The 26,823-nt window shown below is 33.5% G+C and overlaps 4 protein-coding genes across 8 annotated transcripts in view; 1 reads left to right on the plus strand and 3 right to left on the minus strand.

The window, feature by feature from the left end:
- Positions 1–9,810, minus strand: part of LOC145969681 (putative aminopeptidase W07G4.4) — a 37,394-nt gene extending 27,584 nt beyond the window's left edge. The window contains exon 1 of one of the 2 annotated variants that reach the window (XM_083095834.1): positions 9,159–9,810. In XM_083095834.1, the coding sequence (XP_082951960.1) occupies positions 9,159–9,175 (17 nt within the window). In that variant the 5' untranslated portion in view covers positions 9,176–9,810. The remainder of the gene's footprint in view (positions 1–9,158) is intronic. The other variant, XM_083095835.1, reaches the window with a different exon arrangement.
- On the minus strand, positions 84–5,467 carry LOC145970303 (uncharacterized). Its single transcript, XM_083096923.1, has 2 exons — positions 2,727–5,467; positions 84–2,646 (listed from the first exon to the last, which is right to left on the minus strand). Exons 1-2 carry the CDS (start codon positions 3,848–3,850, stop codon positions 84–86), a joined length of 3,687 nt encoding a protein of 1,228 aa, XP_082953049.1. The 5' UTR covers positions 3,851–5,467.
- LOC145970304 (uncharacterized) lies at positions 102–5,454 on the plus strand. Its single transcript, XM_083096924.1, has 2 exons — positions 102–5,194; positions 5,292–5,454. The coding sequence occupies exon 1, from the start codon at positions 4,692–4,694 to the stop codon at positions 5,172–5,174; it is 483 nt and encodes a 160-aa protein (XP_082953050.1). The 5' UTR covers positions 102–4,691; the 3' UTR covers positions 5,175–5,194; positions 5,292–5,454.
- A 379-nt stretch (positions 9,811–10,189) lies between the features above and the next one.
- The window catches only part of LOC145969995 (sodium-coupled monocarboxylate transporter 1), a 31,747-nt gene continuing 15,113 nt past the window's right edge, over positions 10,190–26,823 (minus strand). The window contains exons 1-6 of one of the 4 annotated variants that reach the window (XM_083096334.1): positions 19,212–19,889; positions 18,715–19,118; positions 17,901–18,075; positions 16,876–17,030; positions 16,257–16,397; positions 10,190–12,879 (exon numbers count right to left, since the gene is read on the minus strand). In XM_083096334.1, the coding sequence (XP_082952460.1) occupies positions 11,712–12,879; positions 16,257–16,397; positions 16,876–17,030; positions 17,901–18,075; positions 18,715–19,070 (1,995 nt within the window). In that variant the 5' untranslated portion in view covers positions 19,071–19,118; positions 19,212–19,889 and the 3' untranslated portion in view covers positions 10,190–11,711. Of the gene's footprint in view, positions 12,880–16,256; positions 16,398–16,875; positions 17,031–17,900; positions 18,076–18,714; positions 19,890–26,823 lie in introns of those variants that run through there. The other 3 variants (XM_083096332.1, XM_083096333.1, XM_083096331.1) reach the window with 3 other exon arrangements.

Below are 26,823 nucleotides of genomic sequence, written 5' to 3' on the forward strand. Positions count from 1 at the left end.
GAAATACATATACATATGAGATACATATACAAAAATAATATCTGACATTATATCACATACTATATTACATTACATTATATATATTATAAGGGTATCCTATAATGTCCCCATGGTAATGTGTCGGTCGAATCAGGTACGATATACCGCTTGTCATCGTACGGACTCAGAGCAATTTTCGTCTCGCGGACGGTATACACTTTGTGCAATTTCGATCTTATGCAAGATTGCTGTCGTGTCATTTCTATTTCGTCATTCAGACACCGCGTGTAATCATCGAATGTTATCGTTCTCGCAACAACGTTACTTTTGACACCTTTAACCTTCTTCGTATCCTTTTTCCCGTCCACTCTCATCGCATACATTTTTGCTCTAAGCCCGACGAATTCGGTCATTATCGCGCCGTTATTTTCATCTTTCATTAAACCCGGTACTTTTTTATTCACGAGCGGTATACCGTACGCGTTATCAATTGGATAATCGCTCGTATCGAAACTAGCGATATCATGTTTCATATTTTCATAGACATCTTCGCACTCAATGTGGTATATAAGACTGTCTGTGTCGGTGTACATTACCCGGCATTTATCACGATATAGCGGTGACATGTACTCATGATGAAATTCGTACAAGCACGTTTTAGAAATGTCGAGTATGCACATGCCGACATAGATTGGTTTATAAAATTTCACTTCAAGTTTGCGTAATTCTATGGCAACCAAATTTTCCGAAAAGACGCTTCTACTATGAAAATTTGGTTTCGCTATCATTGCTTCTGCTCCGTATCGTCCGTCCCACTTTGTTAATAATTTTACATCGACACGATTACGCACATTTTCCATCGTCTTACCAAATACCGCGTTATTCATCAGTTTATATAAATTTTTTTCAAAATCATTTTTCGCGAGTGTTCTAAACTGTGTATTTAATTCGATATAACTGCGAAGCCACGGAGATTGTGTAAATTGTAATATGCGATGTATTTTTGTAACGCGAAGGTCGTGTCGCGTACATTGCTGTAGGTTACGGTAGTGTATCACGTAACGCTTCTTATCGTATAGCGTTGCGAGGAGTTTGTCTTGCCGCTTGCCGGGCGGCTTGTCGCGTGTCGGGCAAAACGGTAGGTCAATGTGCGTATCGTGAAGATGTTGCGGATACTCGAGATCGACTTCGAGGATATAACCCGTAGGCGAATCTAACGCGATCGATGCTACGTCAAAATTCGACACGTCGTCGACCCATCGAAAATCGGCATAGGGCAACGGTTGACACATTGCCCATCCGTACAAATTATTTACATCGAAATACATCAAGTACGACGATGGTTTCGATGGATCGTACGATTGTTGCATGTACTTGTTATTAGCGCGCGCGTATCTGTTGGAACACTGACTCAGACCACCGCGTATACCGCGTTCGATAAACATGACCATGTCGATGTCGGTAAGCAATTCGAATGTAATCTTTGTATGCTTTAACATGGCATCCCACGTGTATCCGGGAAGAGTATAATAATACGCGGGGTCGAGTCCGTAACTTTTGATGCAACTATCGCGAAAGTTTTCAAAAATATCGGCTAATAACAAGACGTCGATTTTCAGGTACAAATCGCTATACTCGTCTAGCGTTCGAATGGAGAATCGCGTCCAGATGTTCTCGGCGTGCGCGTAATCGCTCTCGGATATAGTTTCACCGGTCAAAGAACTGTAAAACGATTCGCGCGGTGGTAAACACGTATCTTGCAACCTATCTACAGAGTCGACGTATTCGTACGGAAAGACGCCTTTCCGTGTTAATAAACTGAAATTTTCTGCAGATAAATTTTGAAATTCTGATTTTAAAATTTTGAATTTGTCTTTGTCTAGATAAGATGCCAATTTGTCGAGACTTGCCGTAAGAAATTTGTACGAATCGATAAAACTTAATTTTATATAATTTTTCCAATTGTCTTGTGCAACTTTAACAGTTTTTGTAAACGATATATATTTTTCCTTGGTTATTGGAAGTAATTCGATTTCCCCTTCGAACGCTGTGGCTATATCCTCGATAATGAAATGCGCGTCGTAACCTGATAAATTGTGGAAGACTATCGGAATATATAATGATTCTTTGTAATTTAGATTGCAATTTGAGTGCGCGGGACCCCTATATCGTCCGGTCAAATGACAATGATCGCGTACGCGTGTATCGTCTTCTTGCGTAAACGGTTTTTCGCAAATATGGCAATGCGTTGCGCTGTGAAATTTTTCCCACTCGTCCGATGTTAAATTTACCATGGAGACATTTGTAGTCATTAAAATAGTCTTTACACGTAACGCTAAATTTTTAAGTTCTTCGGCGAACCACGCGATACAATCAATACTGCGGCGAGAATGGTACGCGGATAACGAGTCGTCGAACGAACAATGCATATAATACGCTATACTAAATACCTTATGATGCTGATAATTTTTTTCTTCGTCAGTCTTTGTCAACGCACATTCCAAATCGGCATAGATCACAAATGGAAGCCGCTCTTTCCTCGTGTAGTTGTTGAACTCGAGCCACTTGTCCTTATCGCTCGGCAATCGGATAGCGCAGTCGTTTATTTTTCCGCAGTCTACCGTATGTGACTGCAACTTGTCCTCCGATCCGAAATAGTGCAAGCATCTGTAAAAGAATATTTAAATTAAAGATTTATGCAATGCATTATATTTTATAATTACATAAATTATTCAAATTATACATACCGATCACAGATATATCTTCGGCCGTTGTGTTTGCTCAGTTGCGAGCTCACGAGCCGGGATAAGTTCTTGATCCATGCGAAATGTCCGACGCTGTTACCGTCTTCCACATACAACAGGTTGACGTGTTTATCCCGTTTCTGCTCCGAAAGACGTATCGGGACAATGCTGTTTTCTTTCTCGATGCTGTACACGTTGATGGAGATATTGTTTATATGTTCAAACTTTTTTAGTTGGTTCAACGTCATCGGAAACTCAATATTTTGTACATTTAACACCGTCGTATAGTGGGGATATGAAGATTCCCGATTTGTGTCTCTTTCAGCGGGGTATAGAGCGGCCACCACTGCCCACGCGAAACACGCATTGTCTCTAGATTGTACATTAATTACAGCTCTCTTCATCATAATTTCTCGCGGCAATTTAATATAACATCCCGCGCGCATAGGATTATACTTATTTATATTTACAGTTAAATTCTGTATTCGCGACAATGCCCAGCCACTATCGCGTTCCTGAAATTCTTCTAGCAATGCTAGAGTGGGCTCGATAACGCTGCGCTCGTACCACTCGTGTAAATCAGACGTGCGAAAGAGTTCACAGTTTCTCGTATTGATACTTTTATTCGCACGCTTATCACCCGACACAAATTCACCGTTGAATATAGTGTTCAATTTTACACTGTTGTATCTTCTTATAACGTCTTGCACTTGCTCGAGCACGATGTCTTTGGCGTCCTCGAGAAATTGACGAGGTTCGATATGGTTTGCGTTAATCACAGCACCGGTTAGAATACGGTTATCGAACGCGGTATCAATCTCGCGCCACACAAGTTCATTTTGATGCGCGCTACATCCGGCACCCGCGTTATTGTCGCCACTGTAATTACCACCACTGGGCATAAACTGTCTCTGCAATCGAGTCTTTGCACCTTCGAGTCGCGCGATTCGAGCAATCAGCGATTGTCGATTCCCGATCGATAATCGCGGTCGTTTGATCCGACTTTGCTCTTCCAGCGACTCGATGTACTCGTTGCATCGTTGTAGCCATGCAAAATATTCGCCCAAGGTGGCAATTTGGCGGGACCGCTCCACCAGGTCGCATTCAGTCTGCTCGACGTTTTCCATTTCTTCACAGAGTGCAAATTGGGCACATATTGCACGGAAATCTTATATACAACGGCTCGCTACAACTTGAACAGAATCGGCCATCCATCGCATCAAGTGTCTCAATTTTATGCTTTCGAACAGCATACATCATTTGGCTATCCACGCCTTGCAATGCAATCATACACGAAGGACATACAGCTAAAGCACCACCCGTGGAATAATAAAAGTATATGATACAAAATTTTGTACTACGTGCGTTTAAAGCATTAATTTCCGCAACAGACACTATTTTCTCTCTGAATTCCGTGGAGTTCTCACTGCAGTCACTAATGCAATCACTGTCAGATGACAACGCGTGATCTTCGTCTTCCATTTTTATATTATCACACAACACTGACAGAACATTACTTTCTGACAGAACACTATAATTTTTGACTATACTTTTGCTATACCGTCGTGTCGATGCGCTTTCAAATCACGTACTATGATCTGATGCGCTTCGATCCTTCTTATATTCAACCAACAAACTTTCAGAGATTGTTGAAGGCACAAAAGAAAAAAAATTTTGTAACTGAACCTAGGGTTGAAAATGTGTTGTTATCTCGCTATGATTCACAGATTGCTCGAAAACGTCGGACCCCGAAATATCTCAAAAATGTGTTGTTATCTACGTATTTCCATCCGCCCAATCCTTCAAAGAATACTTCTATTTATATTGCGTATGTTAAAAAAATATAATGAAGAGGACTCTGCTGCACTAGAGTATCATTTCTTTCGTTGCTCTTCTGTGTTTCGGTGGTCTGCTGCACTAGAGTATCATTTCTTTCATTGCTCTTCTGTGTTTCGTTAGTCTTGTGCAATGGCTGAAGAAAACGTAATTATCATCGACGACGATACGGATGATGATTACGATTATTGGATGGATCCAGTTGTGGCGGAGCGGATGGAGATAGAGAGAGAGGAGAGAGAGAGGAGAGAGATGGAAGATGATGGATCTGATATAGAACCCTTGGCGAAGGACAGTGATTATGATAGTGACAATAGTGTCGATATTCTTGATGAACGGTTACAAAAGAAACAGCGAGATTTAAGCATATCTGAAATAATGACATACAATCAAGCAACAAAGATATGTTGCATTTCATATTACTACATGGAAAATGGATTAAAATTTTGTATCGAATGCTTTCTAGAAGCACCGGATCAGTATGAAGAAACTAGTGCTGTTCGAGAACATAGAACCATAGCTTATGTTCATTTGGAAAATATGTCATGCAAAGAGTGCAGAAGATCTTTGAATCAAATATTGGCCTGCAACATGTGCCCTATTTGCACAAATTAAAATAGATGATGGATAACATTGTAAGTATCTTAATTTATTATATATCAAAAGTATTTTAAAATAAATTATTAAAATAATTTAAACTAATGAAATGCGTATGTTTTCTTCTGTTTTCAGAAACGGCTTCCCCAACATAACCCGACGGTCTATTTTATATATTATTATTATTATTTTTTTATATTGTATACTTTTTATTAAACACACATTTAAATAAATTATATATATATTTTTAATTGTAACAAAATCATGACGTAATTTTTCTTCGCACACATTTCCATCCACCCAATCCTTCAGAGAATACTTCTATTTATATTGTTTGTTAACTGGTAATATTGTATAATATCTCAAAAATGTGTTGTTATCTCGCTATGATTCACAGATTGCTCGAAAACGTCGGACCACGAAATATCTCAAAATATAAGTTTATGACTAATATTGTATACTTGCGATAATACAGAGAGAAAGAGAGATAAAAGGGATAAAGAGATAGATAGAGGGATAGAGGGATGGAGAGGGAGAGAGAGAGAGGGATAGAAATATAAAGGGATAAAGAGAGAGAGCGAGAGAGAGGGAGGAATAGAGAGAGACCCAAAATCTTCTTCATAGGAATACCGCCATTTTTGTTTATACGTGCGTCCCCCGCCCCGCAGCCCCCGCGCCATCGAAATTCCCTCCGTCCCGCGTGACGTCATCCCCCCTCCATCCTGCGTGACGTCATTCCCCCGCGCCGCTGAGATCCCCTCGCCCCTCACCCCCCTGAGATCCCTGCGTTAGAATTCTCCTAGTGCCAACTACTCATGTAGTATAATTTTACAATATATTTTATGCAAATAAAATTTTATATAAGAATAATTTTATAAAATATACTATATAATTAACAATTATATAAAATAACTATATAATTATAAAAAGACTAAACGGAAACGTAATATCACAAAAATCCTTTTTATGTAACAAAAAAATATTACAGATGGATACATCTGTATTATAGAAAATACTGTATGTAAAAATATTAAGGATAATTTCCAGAATAATGCCAGTTATTTGTTTTAATTATTTAACAACAGCTGCTTTCAAAATATCTTGTATCGAGTTGACATTGAATTAGCTGGGACATGGACACAGTAATGTTTATTCTAGTTATAGTATATCAACGATTTTTATGATTATAAAGTATTTTCTAACTAAAATAGTTGATTAGATTTAATATCGCGATCGGAAGGCATGCGAGTTAATTGGCAATTTTATTTTAAATTTGAAATATTTTTTTATTTGCAATTAATCTCACGATTTTAATCACGATAGTTCCTTTATATTCGTATGTCGACTTTTAACGCGCGCGTTAACAGATTCTTCCTCTCGCGAAATCAACCCGGTCAACGCTGACTGGTCACAATTGAAGCACAATAACGTTGAATTCTATAGAAGATAATAAATCTCAAGAGTACACATGATATCGCGCGCGAGCGTGATAAATCGAACGTCGATCGATCGCGAACATAATCCAGCAGACAATAATGCCTCCCCGCGCGATTCCGAGCGTGTATATATATCACACGGTGATAATGAAGTCTTTGTAGATCTACGGCCATTGCTGCATCAGGTATTTCCACAGGCTCGCTTCATGCGGTTTATGCATGATGCGCTAATAATTTACTGCTATCTATATCTGTGTCTGGCGCACATCGAATCCGACAATGGCTTTAAAGAGCGAAGAAGTCAGGAAAGGCGCGGGAGCAGCCTCGAAAAATTATGTTTCGTGCAGCGCAAGACATTTCGATGAATAATGTAACGCAAGCTTTTATCGTGGCTGCAATGTTATCACCGATATTTGTGCACTTGTATATAAGCATGAGTCAAAGATGTCGATAAAACGTGACCCGTCTCTTCTCTCTAAGCGCTCGCATAATCTCTCTCTTGTTACTCTTGTTATCGTTAAAATATGTAAAAATTCGGATAATGTTCTCGTTATTTTTCTGTCATTTCCTTTTGAGTTGTGGAAATCATCTAACTTTTGAAATGAATTTTCTGTAATAAAGTCTCGATTTAAATTGTCACCAAATGCTTTCATTTATTATAGATTGAAAATGTAATCTAAAAAAGAATTTGTTTCTCTTATTTATTTATATAAAAGATACTTTAAAAGCTTATTTTGGCTTTAGTAACACATATTCTGATTAACAATATATAGTTTGAAATTTTTACCCGCACATATTTAGAAATATATTTTCTAAATATATTTCTAAATATCTACTAAAATCTTCTCGAACTCGTTTTATAATTTTTGCGTAATATGCAATATGTATATTCCGTATATATATTTTGACGGACTGCAATTAAATGATAAAGTGTATTTTCTATAAAAGCTAATTGTATTGATATATATAGTTACAATTAATTTCAACGAGATGAATAACAAGTTTAACAAGTATGCAACAAATTAACCGCAGGTTAATCAGCGTAGTATCATGTCCCAATAAGCAACTTTCGGAGCTACAAATGATAAAATCGATTCAAAGTGGACACGATATACATATATGTATGCTTTTATTCGATATAATATGTGCAATAATATTAAAATATTTATAACAGGATAAAAAAATATTGTTTGTCTTTTTCTCTCAATTTAATTTTATCAAATTAAAGGTGCAAATCTACATAAATGTTCAGTAGATATCCAAATATTGAAAGTCTGTAATGTAGATATATATTAAAGATGGATATGCTAAGTTGATTGGTAACTGATTTTATTGCTAAACAATATTTTTTTAAATTAAAATAAAACCGCAAGTATAGATTCGATCAATATTGCTTGAGCAAAAGTTGTATAAGCTAAGTCATTTAAGTATGATTTTATACGAAGCAGATTTTCTCGACTTTGTAAAATTATCACCTGTAAAAATATACTTATAGGCTGTTTTTTTTTATCATATTCATTATCAATGTTTTACGATGTAGAATATCAACTTTTTACAAGAGCAACGGATATCTATTTGATAAGCTTTAAAGCAACGCTGCTAAGTTTCTGCGAGAGAAAATTAAAAACAGCATTGCGGAAACTACATTATATATATTGGAGTTTGATATCAGTTTAGTTTTGATGAATGAAACTAACTTCTACCGCGCGCTTTCTGCAAACATGCACAATGTGCAATCAATCAGGGGCATGTTTTAAGTTGCGAGCTAATGATGCCGGAAACTTTGCAGCTTCGAAACAGTTGGGCACCACTGTCTCGTATAACAGTGTGAAACGAACCGGCATTTGCTTGGAGGAACTCGTATTTCTCACGAGCAAACGCGAATCCGCAAGCGAATATGTTTACGTCGTATTTTCGACATGGACTACATAACTAATCACCTAAAACTTGAAATTTACACAGGAATTACGAATTGCTCAGTAATTATATTATGCAATTATGCAATGCATATCAACAATAACATTTTGATATTTAAATAAATTAAATTTATTCAATATATACAACTTATAAATATTACGAATCAAAAAATGGCATTGATTATTCAAGTTTCCAAAATAAAGCGAAAGTACCATGATATATAAATCTGATTTTTTTTGAAAAATATAAAAATTTTGCATCTATAATAAATTTATGTTTCTTATGTCATTGAAATATATTAAAGAATGTTTTGTAAACATTTGTGAAATATAATTATAATTAATTATTTTTATTTCTTTCTTGAGATTTATTAAACGAACGCAGAACAAGCTTCTGATTAAGCGCATATTGTGCATGTTTGCAGAAAATGTAATGAATAATGTAATGAAATATGCATCATATTTCTGCTCATCTTTCTTATATTATTAAATAAGATAGATAACTAATGGTTGAACCCGAATCATTTGCGTCACTCTCATGAATAATTTTGATAAAACACTCAAAAGAGAGTCGTTCGCGTTCCGTGAAGAGCGTCTACCGGCACACATCAGACTCGGAGCACATGTGTGCGAATTTTCTGCGCATTTACCTCGATTCCACCGCCATGATGCGTTGCACTCACGCCGTATTCATAAGAAAGCTCCTCGTGTAAGGTGGCACACAGACACGTATTATTTTCTGTACATTCGTACCAGTACAAGAGACAGTACGTCTTCTATATAGTCGACGAAAATAGTCACGCAGCTGATCCGCGTGTTCCACGCGATCTTGCCGGCGTACTGTCAAAATGGAGGTATTCTCGTGGTTTGATCGAACGCCTCGAAAAAGCGAAGAGCGCAGAATCGAAACCGTACTAACGGCTCGCAGCACGCTTCAAACGTGAAAGCCGGCGATTATTAGATAATAGCAGTAGAAATAGATTGAGAAGTTGAGAAAGAAGAGAAAGAAAAAAAAATAGGGAAAATGAGGAAAATTAATAAAAAGACAAAGAGAAAAAGAGAAAAAGAATAAATGCAAAGAGAGAAAGAGAGAGAGAAAGAAGGGGAGGGAGAGAGAGAGAAAGAAGGGGAGAGAGAGAAAATTGAAAGAAAATTGCTAAGAGTGATTCATGCTGTTATCACTCGACATGCCAGCGATATTATTATTTCTTGTGCAAAGAAATTTGCGAGTGGCCAGCTCGAGAACGCACGCAATACTGAAGAGCAGGTCATGTTTTCTCAAATACAACCGACCGTCTTGCTGCCACTTCACTACTACAGAACTATTTTGCCAGGGTAGGGTATATACTGTATACTAACGATACCACTACCATTAAATCGTTGCAACGTTGCCAGTGTTGTGCAGCCTGCATACCGAATCATTTCGAACTTGAATTTCCAGTTTCAGAAGACAGAAATAGCGATGGTCAATGGTCAAGTGCAAATTACATTTTACGCTATCCATATATTTATAGCGCTTTTACCTTAATATTTATTATATTTATTTATAGTAATTTCTTTTATATATTTCTTTTATATATTTCTTTTATATATATTTTATATATATTTTATATACTTTTTTACACGCAATGATTATTTTATATGCAATAAAAATGGAACAACAATGAAAGAAAAGAAAAAATAGCGATTTCATATTCATATATTATAGTTATTAAATTATTTACAATCAAATGAGACGGATGTACTTATCCCTGTTGAGTAGATTATATTTCGCAAGTGGGCGTCATTAAAGCAACATCTGTAATTTAGATATTATGTATTTGACATTGAATAGTGGAAAAATTGAATTATCTCCTAGATAACGGATTACGTCATACAGACTGAACATCAGTAGTCTCAATACATTTATAAAAAATTCTAAAAAAAAAGAAAACAATGTATATAATACCAATATGGGAAAGTAATAAACCATATTTAAGTGAAATATAGAATAAGTGAAAAATATATAGATTAAAAAATATCGAAAAATAAATAAATATAGAAAAGATCAATTGCGTGAATGTGTCCTACATCTTTCTCTCTCTCTCTCTCTCTCTCTCTCTCTCTCTCTCTCTCTCTCTCTCTCATCATAAACGCGCGATTAAATTTTCTATTTTAAAATCAATACTCTTATAATATTTACTAATCATTCTTAATATTTACTAATTTATTAATTAAAATAAATCGTATTAGAAGTATATATAGTCATATTCAAAATATTAATTAGCATTTATATGAGGAAGAGTTTTGAGGATTATAAGTAATTACAAGATAAATACAAAAAGAATGATTTGTATTATTAAAGCAATAAATATATAAGTGCAATGAGGTAAATGAAATCAGCGATCACAATCGTTGAATTAGCATTGTGTTCATTACGTATATATATTTTATAAGACAACATTTTCTACTTATAAAATAACTTACACTCTATAAAGTATAAAAACAAATTTTAAAGTTTAATGCGCGACACGATTTAAGAATATGATGCACATACAATATGCACATACATAACAGAAAAACGCGATATATAATTATAATATATCGTTTGTTAAAATATTAATAGTACTACTTATGCATTACTACTTATTATTCGAGAAATCCATTTAAGATTAAATTATGCTAGAGGAACACTCGCATACTTTGATTTGTTTTGTTGTCAAAAACCTTAACTCACTATATACTCAATATATACTATTATATATGCTATTGTCTATTCGAGTATAATTGAGTATTATACTAACAATATATTATAAAATGTTCGACGGTATAGTATTTAAATCTTAAAACCTAGCACAATATCCTAGCATAATATTTAAATCTTAAACGGATTTCTCGAATAATATATAATAACGTATAAGTAATACTCTGCCTTCATTTGAGCAGTATGTTGAACTAAATGTAAATGTAGTTCAAGTATTGTAATTGAGGAAAACTTTGCTTACATGTAATTACATTCTACGCACATGGATCACAAATCACAATGATATGCACCATGCTAGGATAATCAAATTTGGCACTAACACACGCAATTGTTCGCTCATCGTGTTCATGATTACGGTACACCGTACACTCTTGAAAATATATCAAGATTTTTCTACGATTTTCTACTTTGTTACAAGTAATACACACTTAAGGAACACTTCTTATAGACTACGGTCAAATCACAGTCTGGTATGTTTGCCAATTTCATTGGTCACGTCGATAGAAGCGGTCTTCAATGCATTGAGTTTCTCCACATAATTGTTGTCCAGTTGTAACCTGCCTTTGTCATCCATGAATCCTTGAAGAGAAGGGACTCTTTCCATCCCTTTCTCGGTACTGTCGGCGATGGATGCCACCGAGGAAACAGTAGCATTCGTAGCGTCGTTTTTATTCCCAAGTCGGGTACTACTGGCGTAGAGTCTTTCCTTCCCGGGAAATAGAGACGCTACTTTTCGCGCCATAGGATGTAGCAAATGCTCCTCGTATTTGTCCGATTCGGTATCGGCCGTAATCAAGCTTACGAGGATACCGATGACGACCGTCGTTACGCTGCCAATAAAAGCGTAATACATATACGTGATCCCGTAAAGGACATTTAGAGGATCGGACGATTTATCAGACTCGTCGATAATAGATGACGGCGTCGTGATAGTCTCATACATTTTCGTCCAGTTAGAGACGTTTGGCGTGGAATAATCTAAACTAATTGGTTTTGTGACCCATGACGAAAACGTCTCATTGTGGCAATCTTCCGTCGATAATGGCAGCATCTCCGTTACGGTATTCAGACTGAGATGACCGAAGGTGATCCACAATGTCGTTATGTGGCTAAAGAGCATTCCAGCAGCGGCACCTTTCCAATTGGCGCAAGGTACTAACATGGCGAGGAGAAATACTCCAAGAAGAGGTCCGGACGTTGCCGACGTCATTAACATAGAAGATTCTATCACGCCTGATAGCATGGCTACTAGGTAACTAATGCCGATTATCAACAGACCGTAGATAACGCCGATGATTCTGATCGTATTAAGCTGCTGCGTATCTTTAAGATCTCTCAGTGCCGGTATATGACTTAGGAAATCCTCGAATGTCACCGTCGCGAGAGAATTAAGATTCGATACTGCCAAAGTTAAGGCGCTGTTAAATAGAGTTGCCATTACTAGACCGAGCATGCCGGGTAGGTTGAGGAATTTATCTTCGACGTAGAACGGCACAATCTCGTCAATCTTGGATATGTATCCCAGAGAGAGTGGATCACAGTCGGCATAATTAGCGAAAATGACCATTCCAACGATCCAAGATAGCGAGAACAGGATTACTATTATAGGCATGTTGGCCATCATTGTACTGAAAAAACAAAAGATATTCTTTAGTCACGAAAAAATTCGAAAATAACTTGAAATAGTAAACTATTATATATACACATATATGTGAGAGACAATTTAAGAAAAATTGATATAATAGTGCTAAATCCGGAATAATAGATACAAAGATCGTGTAATTATATATGACAGTTGTAAGAAATATTATATAATTATTATATATTGTATGCACATTTATTTTGTAAAAAAGATTCTCTCTCTCTCTCTCTCTCTCTCTCTCTCTCTCTCTCTCTCTCCCTCTTTCTATTATATATTCCAAAAAAAATTTTTTTATAGAAAAAGTTTATTACGTTTGATAAAAAGTAAAGGAAGTAATAAATATTTGTTGCAAGAATTCTGCCAATATATGAAGCAAACAGGCGCGAGAATAATTACATAACAATTACATAACATTTATTCTTATAATCGTTTTTTAACTTCTCAAGATAAGAGAATATTATTGCAACTTAACAATGTAAAAAAAATTAAAAACTAAAAATTTTAAGATAAATAGAAAAGATAAAAAGGTAAAATAAAAATGAAAGATAATATTTTTAATATTAGAAAAAATTTAATTGTTCTATTTGTGCATTATGCGAATTACATGCATTACGGAAGGATTTGAACAAGCTGTTTATTTCTTAAAATCTTTTTTTGTGATACTTAAATATTTTTAATCGTAATTCGCATTAGTGCCTAAACAGAAAATTAAATATTTTCTAATCCATTTCGATGGATTAATTTAAATTTTCGTCGTAAAAGTTTGAAAAAATGTGGAGTATAACCGCTTACGTATAAAATACATCATGTTAATATACATTAGTATGAATGAACATCACGGAAGCGTAAATTTTTAGCTAACAGAATGGCGATGTAGTCATTTAGTATAATTTTGTGATGTCTCTAGATATAGCTTGTATTATAGTAAGAAATGTAGAGGTTTTAAGCGGCTTTAATTTTTCATCATTTTAAGCAATTTTACTTTTTTATTCTTTGCGAGACATTTATTCAGTCACATTAAACAATAAAAGCGTATGCGATTTCATCCTAAGAACATATGCCGTCGTTTCTTCGTTTAAATTGATATTGTAAACCTTAATAAATGATGAGGATTTCTGTACTAAAAATTTGGCGCGGCGCCATTTCACTTCCCACGGGGCTTTCATTGATTGTGTGATAATAGTACTGTGGGTACAATTTGCTAAATCGGTTCGCGATCGTTACCACTTTCGAAAATCTTTTTATCGCCGACGCGAGAAATCGATGCCGTAAAATTATTAATCCATTGTTACTCATTGAAATTTAATTTACACATCATCTAAAGTATATTTAACACAAAAATAATACCATATGAAAGTGAAAACTTTTCTTATTTTTGACTTGATATACGAAGATTACTTTTATATGAATAATCTTATTAACTATATTTCGTAGTTTATTGTACGGAAAAGCGGTAAGAAAAAAATGTGCGAGTGACGAAGAAATTTTACTGAAATTCTGAAGATAAATTTCTGCTGAGATCTTGAGAGCGTTTCATGACTATGTCTCTAGATCAAATGTGTAACTTTATTTTTCTTACGAAAGTATCTACTTGGCTTCCTCCGACGATACATTTGCGGGCAGTAAAATTTTACGAACCAACGTGATGCATACATTCTACGTGATATCTCAACTTGGCGCAACAAATTTGTGATCGCGCACGTGTGAACGCTTTTATACTCTTTTGATTACCGCCGGACAACTGACTGAAAAATACTCGATTTTACGCTGACTGCTGTATACGTTATGTGACAATTGCAACGCGTGTCAATATTTCGTAAAATTTCATCACGGTTACAGATGCGCATATGCGCTACCTCAATTGTGCAAACAGCGATATTGTGCTACAAGGGGATAATACGTATTTCAAATAATAAAAGATTACAAATGAAATTATCCATCAACATAAAAAGAGACGTTTTCAAAGATTAAATATAACGCATACAAGCGGGAATTCTTTAATTTGCTCGCGTACATTGAAGCACTATTTTACGGAAAAATACTTTTAAATCTTTTAAAAAAAAAATTGCTACTTATCGATACGATGTTTTCTAAAAATCAAGAAAAAATTGTGCTTTATTAAATTAATAACATCTACTATTCTTTAACTCCTATTTTCTATACATTTGTAATTATATTAAGTTGGTCTGAATTTTAATACTTTATTTTTAATATTAAAAGAAGAGAAAGCAAAAAAAAATTTAATGCATGAAAATCATATATATATATATATATATATATATATATATATATATATATATATTGTATGGAAATTACACATTTAGACTACGAGAAAATATTAACTAATAATAATAGCTAGTATATAAAATGATATATTTTTCATCATAATTTAAAAAATGTCCAAAGTACGTATGGTAAGTTAAATTCATTGATTAAAATAAAAGCTTTTTACAGATAAAATATATAGGAAAAATATAGTTTTATAAATTGTACACATATAATTTTTAGTATATAATTTTAGATTTGTTATTTGTATATAATTTTAATTTGTTTATAATTTATATATAGTTTTAGTTATTTGTATATTTTAGGTTTAACTATTTTAATATTTTTATAATATTTTTCAATTTTTTACAATTCTTAGTCATAAAATGCCTGTGTTTTCCATTCTACATGGATTTCATGATTATATTGTACTTATATTTTTTGTTTTTTTTTTCACTGGCGTCATTTTAATCTGTAAATTCTTATGTTAAGATAAGAGTTATTTACATGATTTAATATGAATCATAATTCACGTGTTGATGAATCATTAGTCAAACAGTTACAGAAAGAATTTCAACAAGTCACGAGTAAATATGTGTATGCACAATCAGGCTATCATAACTGACATATATGGCAGAAATTAAGAAAAGAAAGTTTACGAATGTATATCCGGAAACACCTTTTGTGCAGAATATTTCGATGTGTTTAAGATAAAAATTAAAATTCAATTTTTGTCTACAAATTTCACTTAACATTATCAATACTATCAAGTTTCATGTTAATTTAATTCTTAATGTACAATTTTGTATCATTAGCAGAGGATATTTTATCGAATTTAACGTTTTCTTTTATTGACTATTTTGTGCACTATACGTGTACGCGTTTGTGCTCGTAATTTCCATTTACATCTTGTACGCATAAAGTGATAATTCACGGAACACTTTGCATAAATCACATTAACCTTTAGATTGTTCGATGAGTTGTAACATATATACGAGTTGCATAATGTGTTATACAAGTCTGTCGTTTACCGTTGCTTGACAGAAGAGCGAGTAAGGGAATTGTTAGAAAAGTTTTGTTCAGACAAAGTTTACTTACTGGACAACCTTTCTTTGACTGGACATACTGCAATATCTCTGGACAAAATTTTGTTGACATCCGAAAATTGATAAACTCATGAAGAGCTGACCCAATGTCGCCGATACTGTTGTTACTCGAATAGTTGGATCCATATCAAAGCTGAGAAAAAGACATAAATTATTAAATAAATGTCGCATGTATATAAATATATAAATATATGTGTATATATATTGTGCGCACGTAGAATCTATGAATATTAAATTATCTCTAAGCTACTTTGCAATTTGAAAAAAGAGTAATCATTTTATTGTTTCTACAAAATTTTTCAAGGATGGAAAAAATGCACAGCATGTGAAATAATTTTGCGCTGTGGAATTTAATAATTTTAGATTGTGAAATGCGTAGTGAAGAATTTTAATATAAAATCACATTTTAACATTATTTAATTTACTGACGGTTAGTTGGAATTATAAATATATTTTCATTCGTGATTATTAATTCTAAAGTTCAAAAATGAGATGCGAAAATGTAACAACAAGAATTTCGCATTAGATATTTCATATTAGATTATCAGTCAATTTATATTGAGGTAAAAATTAGATTCACATGTTTGAGGAATAATTATCAATGGACATACTTAAAAAAATCCAAGCGTCCGCGTTCCGCAGTCACATTAAAGACATTATCTAGCCCACCGATGTTAACAGTTCCCTGTATGATGATTACCACTGATACACCGATCATCGTCAGACCTTGTATTACGTCCGATAAAATGGCAGCTCTCAAACCTCCCTAAAAAAATGGAAGATATGTACATAAATATCAGTATTCGCAAATTATAAAATAATACGATGAATCATTGATTAAATAGCTAAATTAATACGAAATAATAATTTTTTACCGCGCTATACATAATAATAATAATAATAATAATATATTTTAACGGAATATATATTGTATATATATATATTCCGTTAAAAAATAGATTATTATATGTCTTATTATTTCAAAAGTTTAAGAACTTTATTAAACGTTATATTCTCATTATTTTTTATGTTGTTTGCTATCGTTATTCGCCTGTTCAATGCGTTCTTTTTGCACGCTTAATTGATCCAATTTTCTACAGGCTAAATGTAATTTGCCACTGGAATGTAATTTCTCACAAGTTTACCAAAATTAGATTATAATTTTAACTTTTAACCTGAAATATCAGGCTTTCCAAAAATATTACTGCTCTTTTACGAACCGTCATAAATAATTTATTTTTTCGCAAAGATTGAAATTGATGTAATTTTAATTTCAAATCGTTTTTATGCCATTGTATGCTACAAATAAAGAGAAATATATCTTACACTTAATAAAATTAATTAATATATTACAATTAGCAAATTGGACAAATTAACACCTTACGAGAACAAAATTATTTTTCATCATTATGAATATGTAAATATGAAAAATATTTTCGTATAAATATTTTATGCATATTGCGTTGCATCGAATTCTCTATAATTTTAATCTATATAGTTTACATGAAAAGCATTCATTACTCGACTTTAAACGAAATATTCGACAATTTGCATTATTTCGTATTTAGAAAATTTGTTTAATGAGTGAACGCCGACATTTATGAAACGTACGATAGCATAATATAATTGTTCTTACCATAATTGTGAAAGCCACAGAAATAGTTGTTATTCCTACGATACTAGCCCAGTATGGGAGTCCTATCACTGTTTTCAATGCGACGCAAGGAGTAAACACTGTGACCGCCAAATTCAAGAGACTCCGTATAACGTACGAGAAACTCGCCAGACATCTAACTAGTTTTGACTTGAACCTGGGAAATTTGCATAATTAAGAGAAACTAAAATAAAAGATTCGGAGAATTACCTTCGTGCTAACTGGACCGTTATATATGATAATGTATTCTCCCTACGTCATAGCTAAAATTATCAAAATCCAAAGTTCGTTTCCAAATATTATCATAACACACACAAAAACATCTTTTTTTCCATATCTCTATTTCTTTTATCTCTGTTATATCAGTTTATGTTCTCTCTTATAGTATCTTTGTTTTGACATAACGAATAAATACATGACGAACAAATTATACATGACGAATAAATATTTACATACGAGATATTAGATTTATGCAATATTAATTTATCTATTCGATTAGAATTCTTAGTACTCTATGTTAATTAAATAAAAAGTTTCATGATAAATTTCTCCTCTTTTTGTTTTAACTTTAAGATTGATCCATTTCGATTATTATTGATGGAATATCAATACAGCTTAACTGAATTTCATACATTACTCATCGACTTAGTCCAGTTACCATATAGTTTACTTGGCGTGTCAAATATAATTGATATAATTCGTGCAAGTGATGATAAACAGTGTTATTTTCGTGCAAAATTCGAGAAATAATATTACACGCCATGTTTTCGAGAAGAAACAAGAATCGTGAAATTACCTCATGTCCAGGTATTGGTAGACCGACGTGATACCGAGACTGTAGTAAACAGGTACGAAGATAAAGCAGACGATAGGATAGGCGAGCAACATTCCATACAGGGTCTCCCACATGGCGCTACCTCGATAATACAGTTCCGAAGGATAACCCAGGAAAGATCTGACGCCGAGAGTTCCCCGCGCGATTGACAGCATCATCGCGCCCATCGACACGCTGCCGGTGGCAAACACATAGTTCGCCTTGGTCTCCTTTTTTTTCGTCCTGAAGTTCCCCCATAGTGGTATTACGAAGGAAATCACGATGAACCCGATGAAAACCAGATAGTCCACCACCATTGATGTAACGTTGGTCGTCATCTCGTATCCACGGCCGCTTCGTAACGCCCTTCCGTGATCGAGGTTGATCTGTGTACCGAGATTACGAGAGTTGCTGAGTTTAACGGCGATTCGTATCGAGAGAGAGAGTGTTGCTCAATATACGTCGAGATTCTCAATTACTTGGCGTCAAGTGGCTTTTGAGAGACGCCCGAGTGCTTGTCGAGTGCTACCGCGACGATTGTTCCTATCGAGAAGTCCCGCCGCGTCGGCGGGAGCGATGTTACTTTTAAACGCGATTCTTGTCTCTTGTTGACTTTCGTCCGACTGACGCCAGTCGGAGAGAGCGAGTATCACGAAAAGATGCTTTCCACTACGAAGGTGGAATATATGCGCGATAAGTTTTGGTAAGAAATAAAGAAGCTCGTCTGTAACGTACCCTTATATTACGACCGCGTGCGCGCGTAGGCCTCGTTATGTAATTTCAAGAGACACACTAATATGACTCAATACGATCAATGCGGTGTGATCGGAACGACGGCACGTATTGACTACCAACGAAGTGAAGTACTTGACGCTATTATGCTAACGACCTAGCAGGAAAGAGAAACGATATTGCCCCACGCGGAAAAGAGACAGACGAAGGAATAGAGTTGGTGGGATAGTGAAGCTGAAAGGAGAGGGAGTCCGGAAGAACGTGGTCTTCTTATCTTCTGTCGCTATTGTTTATCGGCGTCTTGTCGGCGCTCCTGTAAGCTCTTTCCATTGAATTTATATCCCGCCTCTGCTTCTCCCGCAAAAGAGGACGTCATGTGATTCTCTAGACAGCGTAATTATTGGCGCGTGATCTATTGTAAACGAATTTATGCAACAGGCTGTAATGAATGTAATGAATTTAAATTTGATGACAGTTTACGTCAATTCCCGCATCGTTTTTTTAAATGTATTCATTCTTAAAGAGAAAAAAATATATGCTCTTTGCGTTCACGCAAAGTAAAAGTTATTAAAATTATTAAAGCTATTGTTAGCACACATCACAAACTTATTTTGTTAAAAATGTTCTAATGAGCATGCCTTTGAATATGTAAAATGTGTATATTGTACACGAGATATTTCGGACTTGTTTTATGTATAAAGGAAAGGAAAGTGAATTTTTATACGAGTAATTATAAAGCTTTTCCACAAAGTTTAATTATCAGTGTAATATGAATTAATTGGCATCGCGTTGAAGTTTATTTACAATTTGCATTTTCCATTGTAAATTCTTAATGAATGGATAAATAAAATTAATATCTCGGACAATTTCAGATTTTAAAAGGCGATTTTCTCTGGAAGAATAATGTCGTGATATTACATTCATATACAGGGTGGACCATTTTAACATTTAATGGAGAATAACTCGAAAACCAAGCCCGGGAGAGAAAAATATTTCAGACAAAAGTTGTTTAATTTCGAGGGGGCCATAAGATGGTATCATTGGTTTGACCTTGAAGAGTTATTTGAAGGTCACATGAAGGTCACCTTCAATTTCTTAAATGGAACTTACTATTTGTCATTGCATATTCTTGTAGCTTATCTCGAGAGCTTTCCAAAACACTATAATTAAGTACCTTTTCGTTAAGTACTTTTTGAGTTATGAGGCTTGAAATAATTTCTTAATTTTACATAAACCGTAAAATATCTTGTAAAATATTCATTTTTCGATTATCTTACCTTAATACTTTTACGTACAAAATAATGAGAGGAATCAACTGGTGTAAAGAAAACACATAGTTGTTTTGAAGAAAAAATATGTAATTTGCAATTAACAATTCCATATTTTTTCTTAAAAACAACTATGTGTTTTATTTACACCAATTGATTCCTCTCATTATTTTGTGTATAAAAGTATTAAAGTAAGATAATCGAAAAATGAATATTTTACAAGATATTTTACAGTTTATGTAAAATTAAGAAATGACTTCAAGCTTCATAACTCAGAAAATACTTAATGAAAACTAACTTAATTATAGTGTTTTGGAAAGCTCTCGAGATAAGCTACAAGAATATGCAATGACAAATAGTAGGTTCCATTTAAGAAATTGAAGGTGACCTTCATGTGACCTTCAAATAACTCTTCAAGGTCAAACCAATGATAACATCTTATGGCCCCCTCGAAATTAAACAACTTTTGTCTGAAATATTTTTCTCTCCCGGGCTTGGTTTTCGAGTTATTCTCCATTAAAGATTAAAATGGTCCACCCTGTATATATATATATATATATATATATATATATATATATATATATATATATAATATTATATAATAATGTACACTCTAATATGACGATTTTAAACATTTTAAAAAATAAATCATCAGAATATCTGTTTACAAGTTTATTAATTTAAAAAAAAGGAATTTATTTTCATTCGGCAAAATATTGTGAATAATGTACGAATGATACAATAGGAAAAATTGATATCTATGTAATTTATATGTAATTAAAATTGATATAATTTATATATCAAAAATGATAAAACTCGTTATTATAAATAATTTTATATTTTAACACATGTAATGAGATTTGTGAACTTTTAAAAAGGATAAGGGTTCAAAATTCCAATTATATCTCGCAGAAAATGTTTCAAGATAAACGCGATTATTTTAATACGCTAAACTTTTTATTACATCGATTCAACGGTTATTACAAAGGAACCATAAAATCTCATAATTTTTGTGAGGAATGATTAATCTGAAAATTTCCTTGAACAAAGGATACTCTTCTAAAGCATAATTGGATTGTATATAGTATACTTTTCATGACGAGTATTTAAGTTCTTTCTGGCACGTGCTATACATAGACAGTAGAGAAACGAGAGATATATGGTACTTTTCATTCGTTACGGTATTATTCTCTTGGTAGTTCCCCGATAAAACTGTTTACAAAAAATATTATTTAGCACAGATAATGCATAAGAACTTTATAATGCTTAATCACTGGTGCTATGATTTCCTTCAAATGTTAGCAATTACGCAATTATACGCATCTGTGGACGTGTACATCATTCGCTATCTAATCATCTCTGAAACCTTGAGTTTTTTAACACTAGGACGATCGAGCAATCATCTTGACCTCAAAAAAACTTCCATCTGTCGTAAAATCTGTATTCTTATATTAATTATTTAATTAATTATTATTAGAGAGTAATGGAGGGAATTATTCTTATACCAAAGATTTGTTATTCTCCGCTATTCTAATGATAAATGGATATGCTGTATGTAAACTATTAAGAATGGAAATCACAATTAAGTCTTATAGAAGCATCTTTAACTCGCAGACGAACAATGCTCTTCCCTCGTTCCCGGACTACCACAAAGATTCGCAAAATTGAGACGAGAAAGTAGCGAATTGTGCTCGGCACTCCTTCGTAGTAACTCCTCCGCGGTCGTCCCGACCACTTTCCATTTTCCACCATTCAACTTTGTTCCTTATCCCGTGCAATGCCATGGTCCGCTCAACGTGGAACAATACTGAGTACACAATGCACATTTACGCGATATGCGTTTGGTGTACAAAATGACAAGGAGGACTTGTCCGGATGGTGTGCGCGTTAACGCGAGTGGCCAATGAGGTGCCAGCCTTGGTAGAGCTAACACAACCGAGAATCCATTGTATCACAGTTGAAAACAATGGTATGTGATTCTTCCTTCTCTCTCTCTCTCTCAAACTTTTCTTCTCCATCCGCTTCCCTTTTACTCCGGTTCTATTTTCCGTTTCGCTTTTAGCTCGTTCTCTCTCTCCGAGTTTTCTCCGAGAATGTGACAGTTCCTTCCACATATTTGTCTGCGCTCCTCTCAGCAGATCTCGCTTTTGCTGCTCTTACACGATGTCTATTTTCATTTCATGTCCGATCGCCTTTCTTGCATTGACTACCGGTTTTATGGCATTCATTTTCTTCTCCCTTTGAATTTTCACATTTCTTACAGAATCGAAAATTATTTTTGACATTTATTATCATCGATATAAAAACGACAGGACGCATTTAGTGTGCAATAAAGAATTGGTAAAATGTTCATGTCGCCAACGTAGCATTTACGAAAGCACGTGTGCATGAGGGAGGAATCGCAAACTAGTCAAGTGCGAAAATCGCAGCTAAATGTTCTGTAAACGGTGCGCCCGACGAGGTTGCGGCCAACTCGAGCGAAACGAGTTCCGGGGATGTACCATTATTTCACGACTTTCTCAGATCACAGGTCATGAGAGATGCAACTTGGATTATTATTCCAAGTAATGGCATTGCTTAAGGCACTTGACTTTTACCGACATCTAATAATATATTTGTAATATCAACGAAAGACTTGTCTAATCTTCTACAAGAAGTATAGAACTAAAGAAGTATAGAATCTAATTTTTATTTAATACTAAAAATTATTTCCCAATTTCATAATTATTTTTATTATTGACTATGATGTTAATTCTTTTAATACACGAAATTTTTGTTTGCAATAATTATTTACGTAAGATATTAAAATTAAACACTTCATGCATACATAAATGTTAAAACGATGAAGTCACATCCTTTTTACATTGTCGATAACAAATCAATGTTGTTTTGAAACAACAAACTTGACTTTATCTATGTTAATGATAAAATGTCATAACGAAACTAACATAACTGGAATAGCTTCCGGTGGGTTACATGTATTTTATGACTCATTGTCAGACAAGGAACTGATTTTTGACTCTTTGGTATAAATAACAAAAAAAAAAGATTGTCATATAAGATTTACATTGCCACTTAATATTCCATTGATAGAACAAACGATAAAACTCGTTAGGGGGCGCGTACTGGCGCCAGTAAAATGTTATTTTTCCGCGTATTATTTATTCATGAATGATGCATTAATGCTGAATAATAATATCGTCGAATATGCAATATGCACATATACTTAGAGATTTCACATTGTTCAATGATAAAATATGATATTTTTTGTCACATCCCAACGAAAAATGTAATAAATTATTGTATATTATAAATCAAGTTGCATGCGAAAACGTGGAACGCCTTTGAGTTGTTCGGTTTGATGATAAAAGTTAAATTCTTTTGCTCTTTTTTTATGTGTTTTTCATATGTTCATAATCGTGTTGTGCGAAGAAAAATAAATAATTTTAATTACCGTTACCTTTGTATTATCTAATAGAGCGAGTTTTTTAACGAGGAAAAGAGAGATAGAATGAGAGAGAGAGAAAGAGAGAATCATGAAAAATCATCTTAATGAAGCACGCAACATCTTTCGCAATATATATGATTTGGTGAGAAAATAATGTCGATAAAAATGAAAAAAAATTTATCGAAAAAATGAGATAATAAACATTGTTGTTTTGTAATAAACTTTATCTTGTTAGCTACAGTTTTGATAAATTTTTAACTTTGTTTTTTTGATAAACTTTGATTTTGATAAACTTATTTTATGATTTATCATTTATCTTATTGGTTGGTTTATAACCAATTTAATATATATATATTGACTTAATATATACATATTGACTCTGCTGAAGTCTTATAGTTAAGAAGTTATAGTTAACTGTAACTATAAACTGCATTTAACATTATCAAACATTACGCATGACCTTAACCAAATTTAAGCTAACAGCGATCATGACTACTGTGAATGATACCAAATTTTCCATTGACTTATCACACAAGTGTTGAAACTTGAGGCAATTCTCGGCTTAGCATACTGTTTTCACAGATCGGATGTGTTTTTAAGAATCAACGAAACCAAATGCTCATTTATTTGTACGAAAACGCCGGCTATAAATCATATAGCCGGCTATAATTCATTTTGCAGCAATTCTAGTGTACATATCATAAACAAAATTTCAAAAAATAAGTTACGAATATCTGATACACTTCATTATTCCCTAGTTGTTACTGTTGTCTCGATAAAATCTCACAAGGTCATCACGTTAATTCGTACATCAATTTTTCTATTTTGGAGCATTAAAAAAAATATATAAGTGGTATTATATTGTTATCACAAATAGCACTCAATTATCTATTAGGTATATTGTCTAAATTGTTGCTATCAACATCGGAATATAAATTATAAAGGAACTTTTATGAATATATGTGTTACAGCGCGATTGTGTGCGAAAACATTCGGTAAATACTCGGTCGGTTTGCAAATTTAATCTATTCGTTATCATTTTACAATAAAACCATTTAAATTGTGGAATTTATTGCCAGAGTTATAAAGCTATACGTACTAATTCATGAAATAAACCGAACCTCGTTAGTTTTATCTCTAGGAATAGACAGATCTCGTAGATAGAAAAAGACAGATCTCGTAGATAGAAAAAGAATACAATAGGGAAGATGAAATAAATGCAAACAAATCTATAACAACTAAACTAAAGGATAATTGAAATCGTTCTATATAATTTGGATTTCAATATAATATATACCAGTTATATATGTATTATGTATATATTACAACAATATGTAATACATGTATATACATAACATACATGAACGAAAAATATTAGTTATTGTTTAATTTAAAACTATATGATTTATGCGAAATCTTCGCTAGATTTTCAAATTTTTCATACGATTTTAATATCAGCATAAAGGAAGAATTCTCAAACATGTAGTTAGGTAATGTAATCAGACAAGTTTGTGAAATGCATTATTAAAAAGTGAAAAATAAATAGAAAGAGGGAAGAAGAGGGAAAGAGAGTTACGATTAAGTTTGAAATGTCGGTCGAAGCGTTCATTGGGCTTCGATGGTTATAAAACTTTTGTAAATTTATTCATTCTAATTGTAGAGAAAATAGATATATGGAGATGGATTGAATGGGCGATAATTGCCTGCGCCGATTGTACGTCCGGATTGCACGGTTGTTCCGGATCCGTGAGGCGAGTACGAAACGGATTCTTTACAACCGAATTTCCGGTTACCGTTGCAACGTACATTAGTTACAGCACGAAACGCGCGCGTGCCAAGAATTTTTTCTTACACCGCCATAGTTAGTGCATTTATATAGTAGCATTTTAACGCAGCGTTCGCTAAATTATGTGCAACGAGCAATTTGTCGCACATTACATCATCTCTGTTTTTCTAAAGAAAATTCGTTCTATGGTACCGCAGATTTTATTGATTTTATCGAATTTATTATAATGCGGGAGAGCGGAAGAAGAGAGAAAGAAAGAGAGATAGATAGACAGAACAGAGAAAGAGAAAAGAGTATAAAACACAAAATTCGCACCATTAGTCTAATTCACTTGGCTCCCGTAGATTTAAATCATGCGCTTCCGCACATATATTTTCGTTACCTCTAGATTTATCGCTATATTTACGTGCATATTCTCTGAAATCGTACAGCTGTCCTCAGTTGCTATTGCAAAATAATCGTAACTTATCAGAATTTAGAGAATAATTTTCATTGTATTATTATTTACGATCGATTATTATTTACAATTATTTACGATCGATTCGCATTTATGTTTGCAATGATTTAATTAATGTAAAGGTTTATATATTTAATTTCTTTATATTGTAGTAATACGTAGGTTTGTTTTTCTCTTTTTACAAAACATTATTATAATGTATTAGTTAATGTTATTATAGTCATAATCCTATTTGTTATACTTAATTATCATTTTTTGATTATATTTTATAAGATATAGACTTTTTTGAATAATTAATATTTAATATTCTTCGTTTACTTTTTTTCTTATTTTTCTATATTTCATATGAGGAGAGAAAAAGAGAGAAAGAGAGTGAATTTATTTTGTGTATTTATTACAT

This window comes from Camponotus vicinus, unplaced genomic scaffold (genome assembly GCF_025532165.1).
Source record: "Camponotus vicinus isolate PSW18456_S1 unplaced genomic scaffold, iyCamVici1.0 SCAF_4, whole genome shotgun sequence".
Taxonomy (NCBI): Eukaryota; Metazoa; Arthropoda; class Insecta; order Hymenoptera; family Formicidae; genus Camponotus; species Camponotus vicinus.

What these genes read in the sequence shown, in the direction of transcription:
- LOC145970303 (XM_083096923.1), bottom strand. Translation starts at nt 3,850, where the DNA reads ATGGAAAACGTCGAGCAGACTGAATGCGACCTGGTGGAGCGGTCCCGC. An exon ending in CGAAGATATATCTGTGATCG is followed by an intron (nt 2,647 to 2,726) that starts GTATGTATAATT and finishes ATTCTTTTACAG; the next exon opens with ATGCTTGCACTATTTCGGAT.
- LOC145970304 (XM_083096924.1), top strand. Translation starts at nt 4,692, where the DNA reads ATGGCTGAAGAAAACGTAATTATCATCGACGACGATACGGATGATGAT.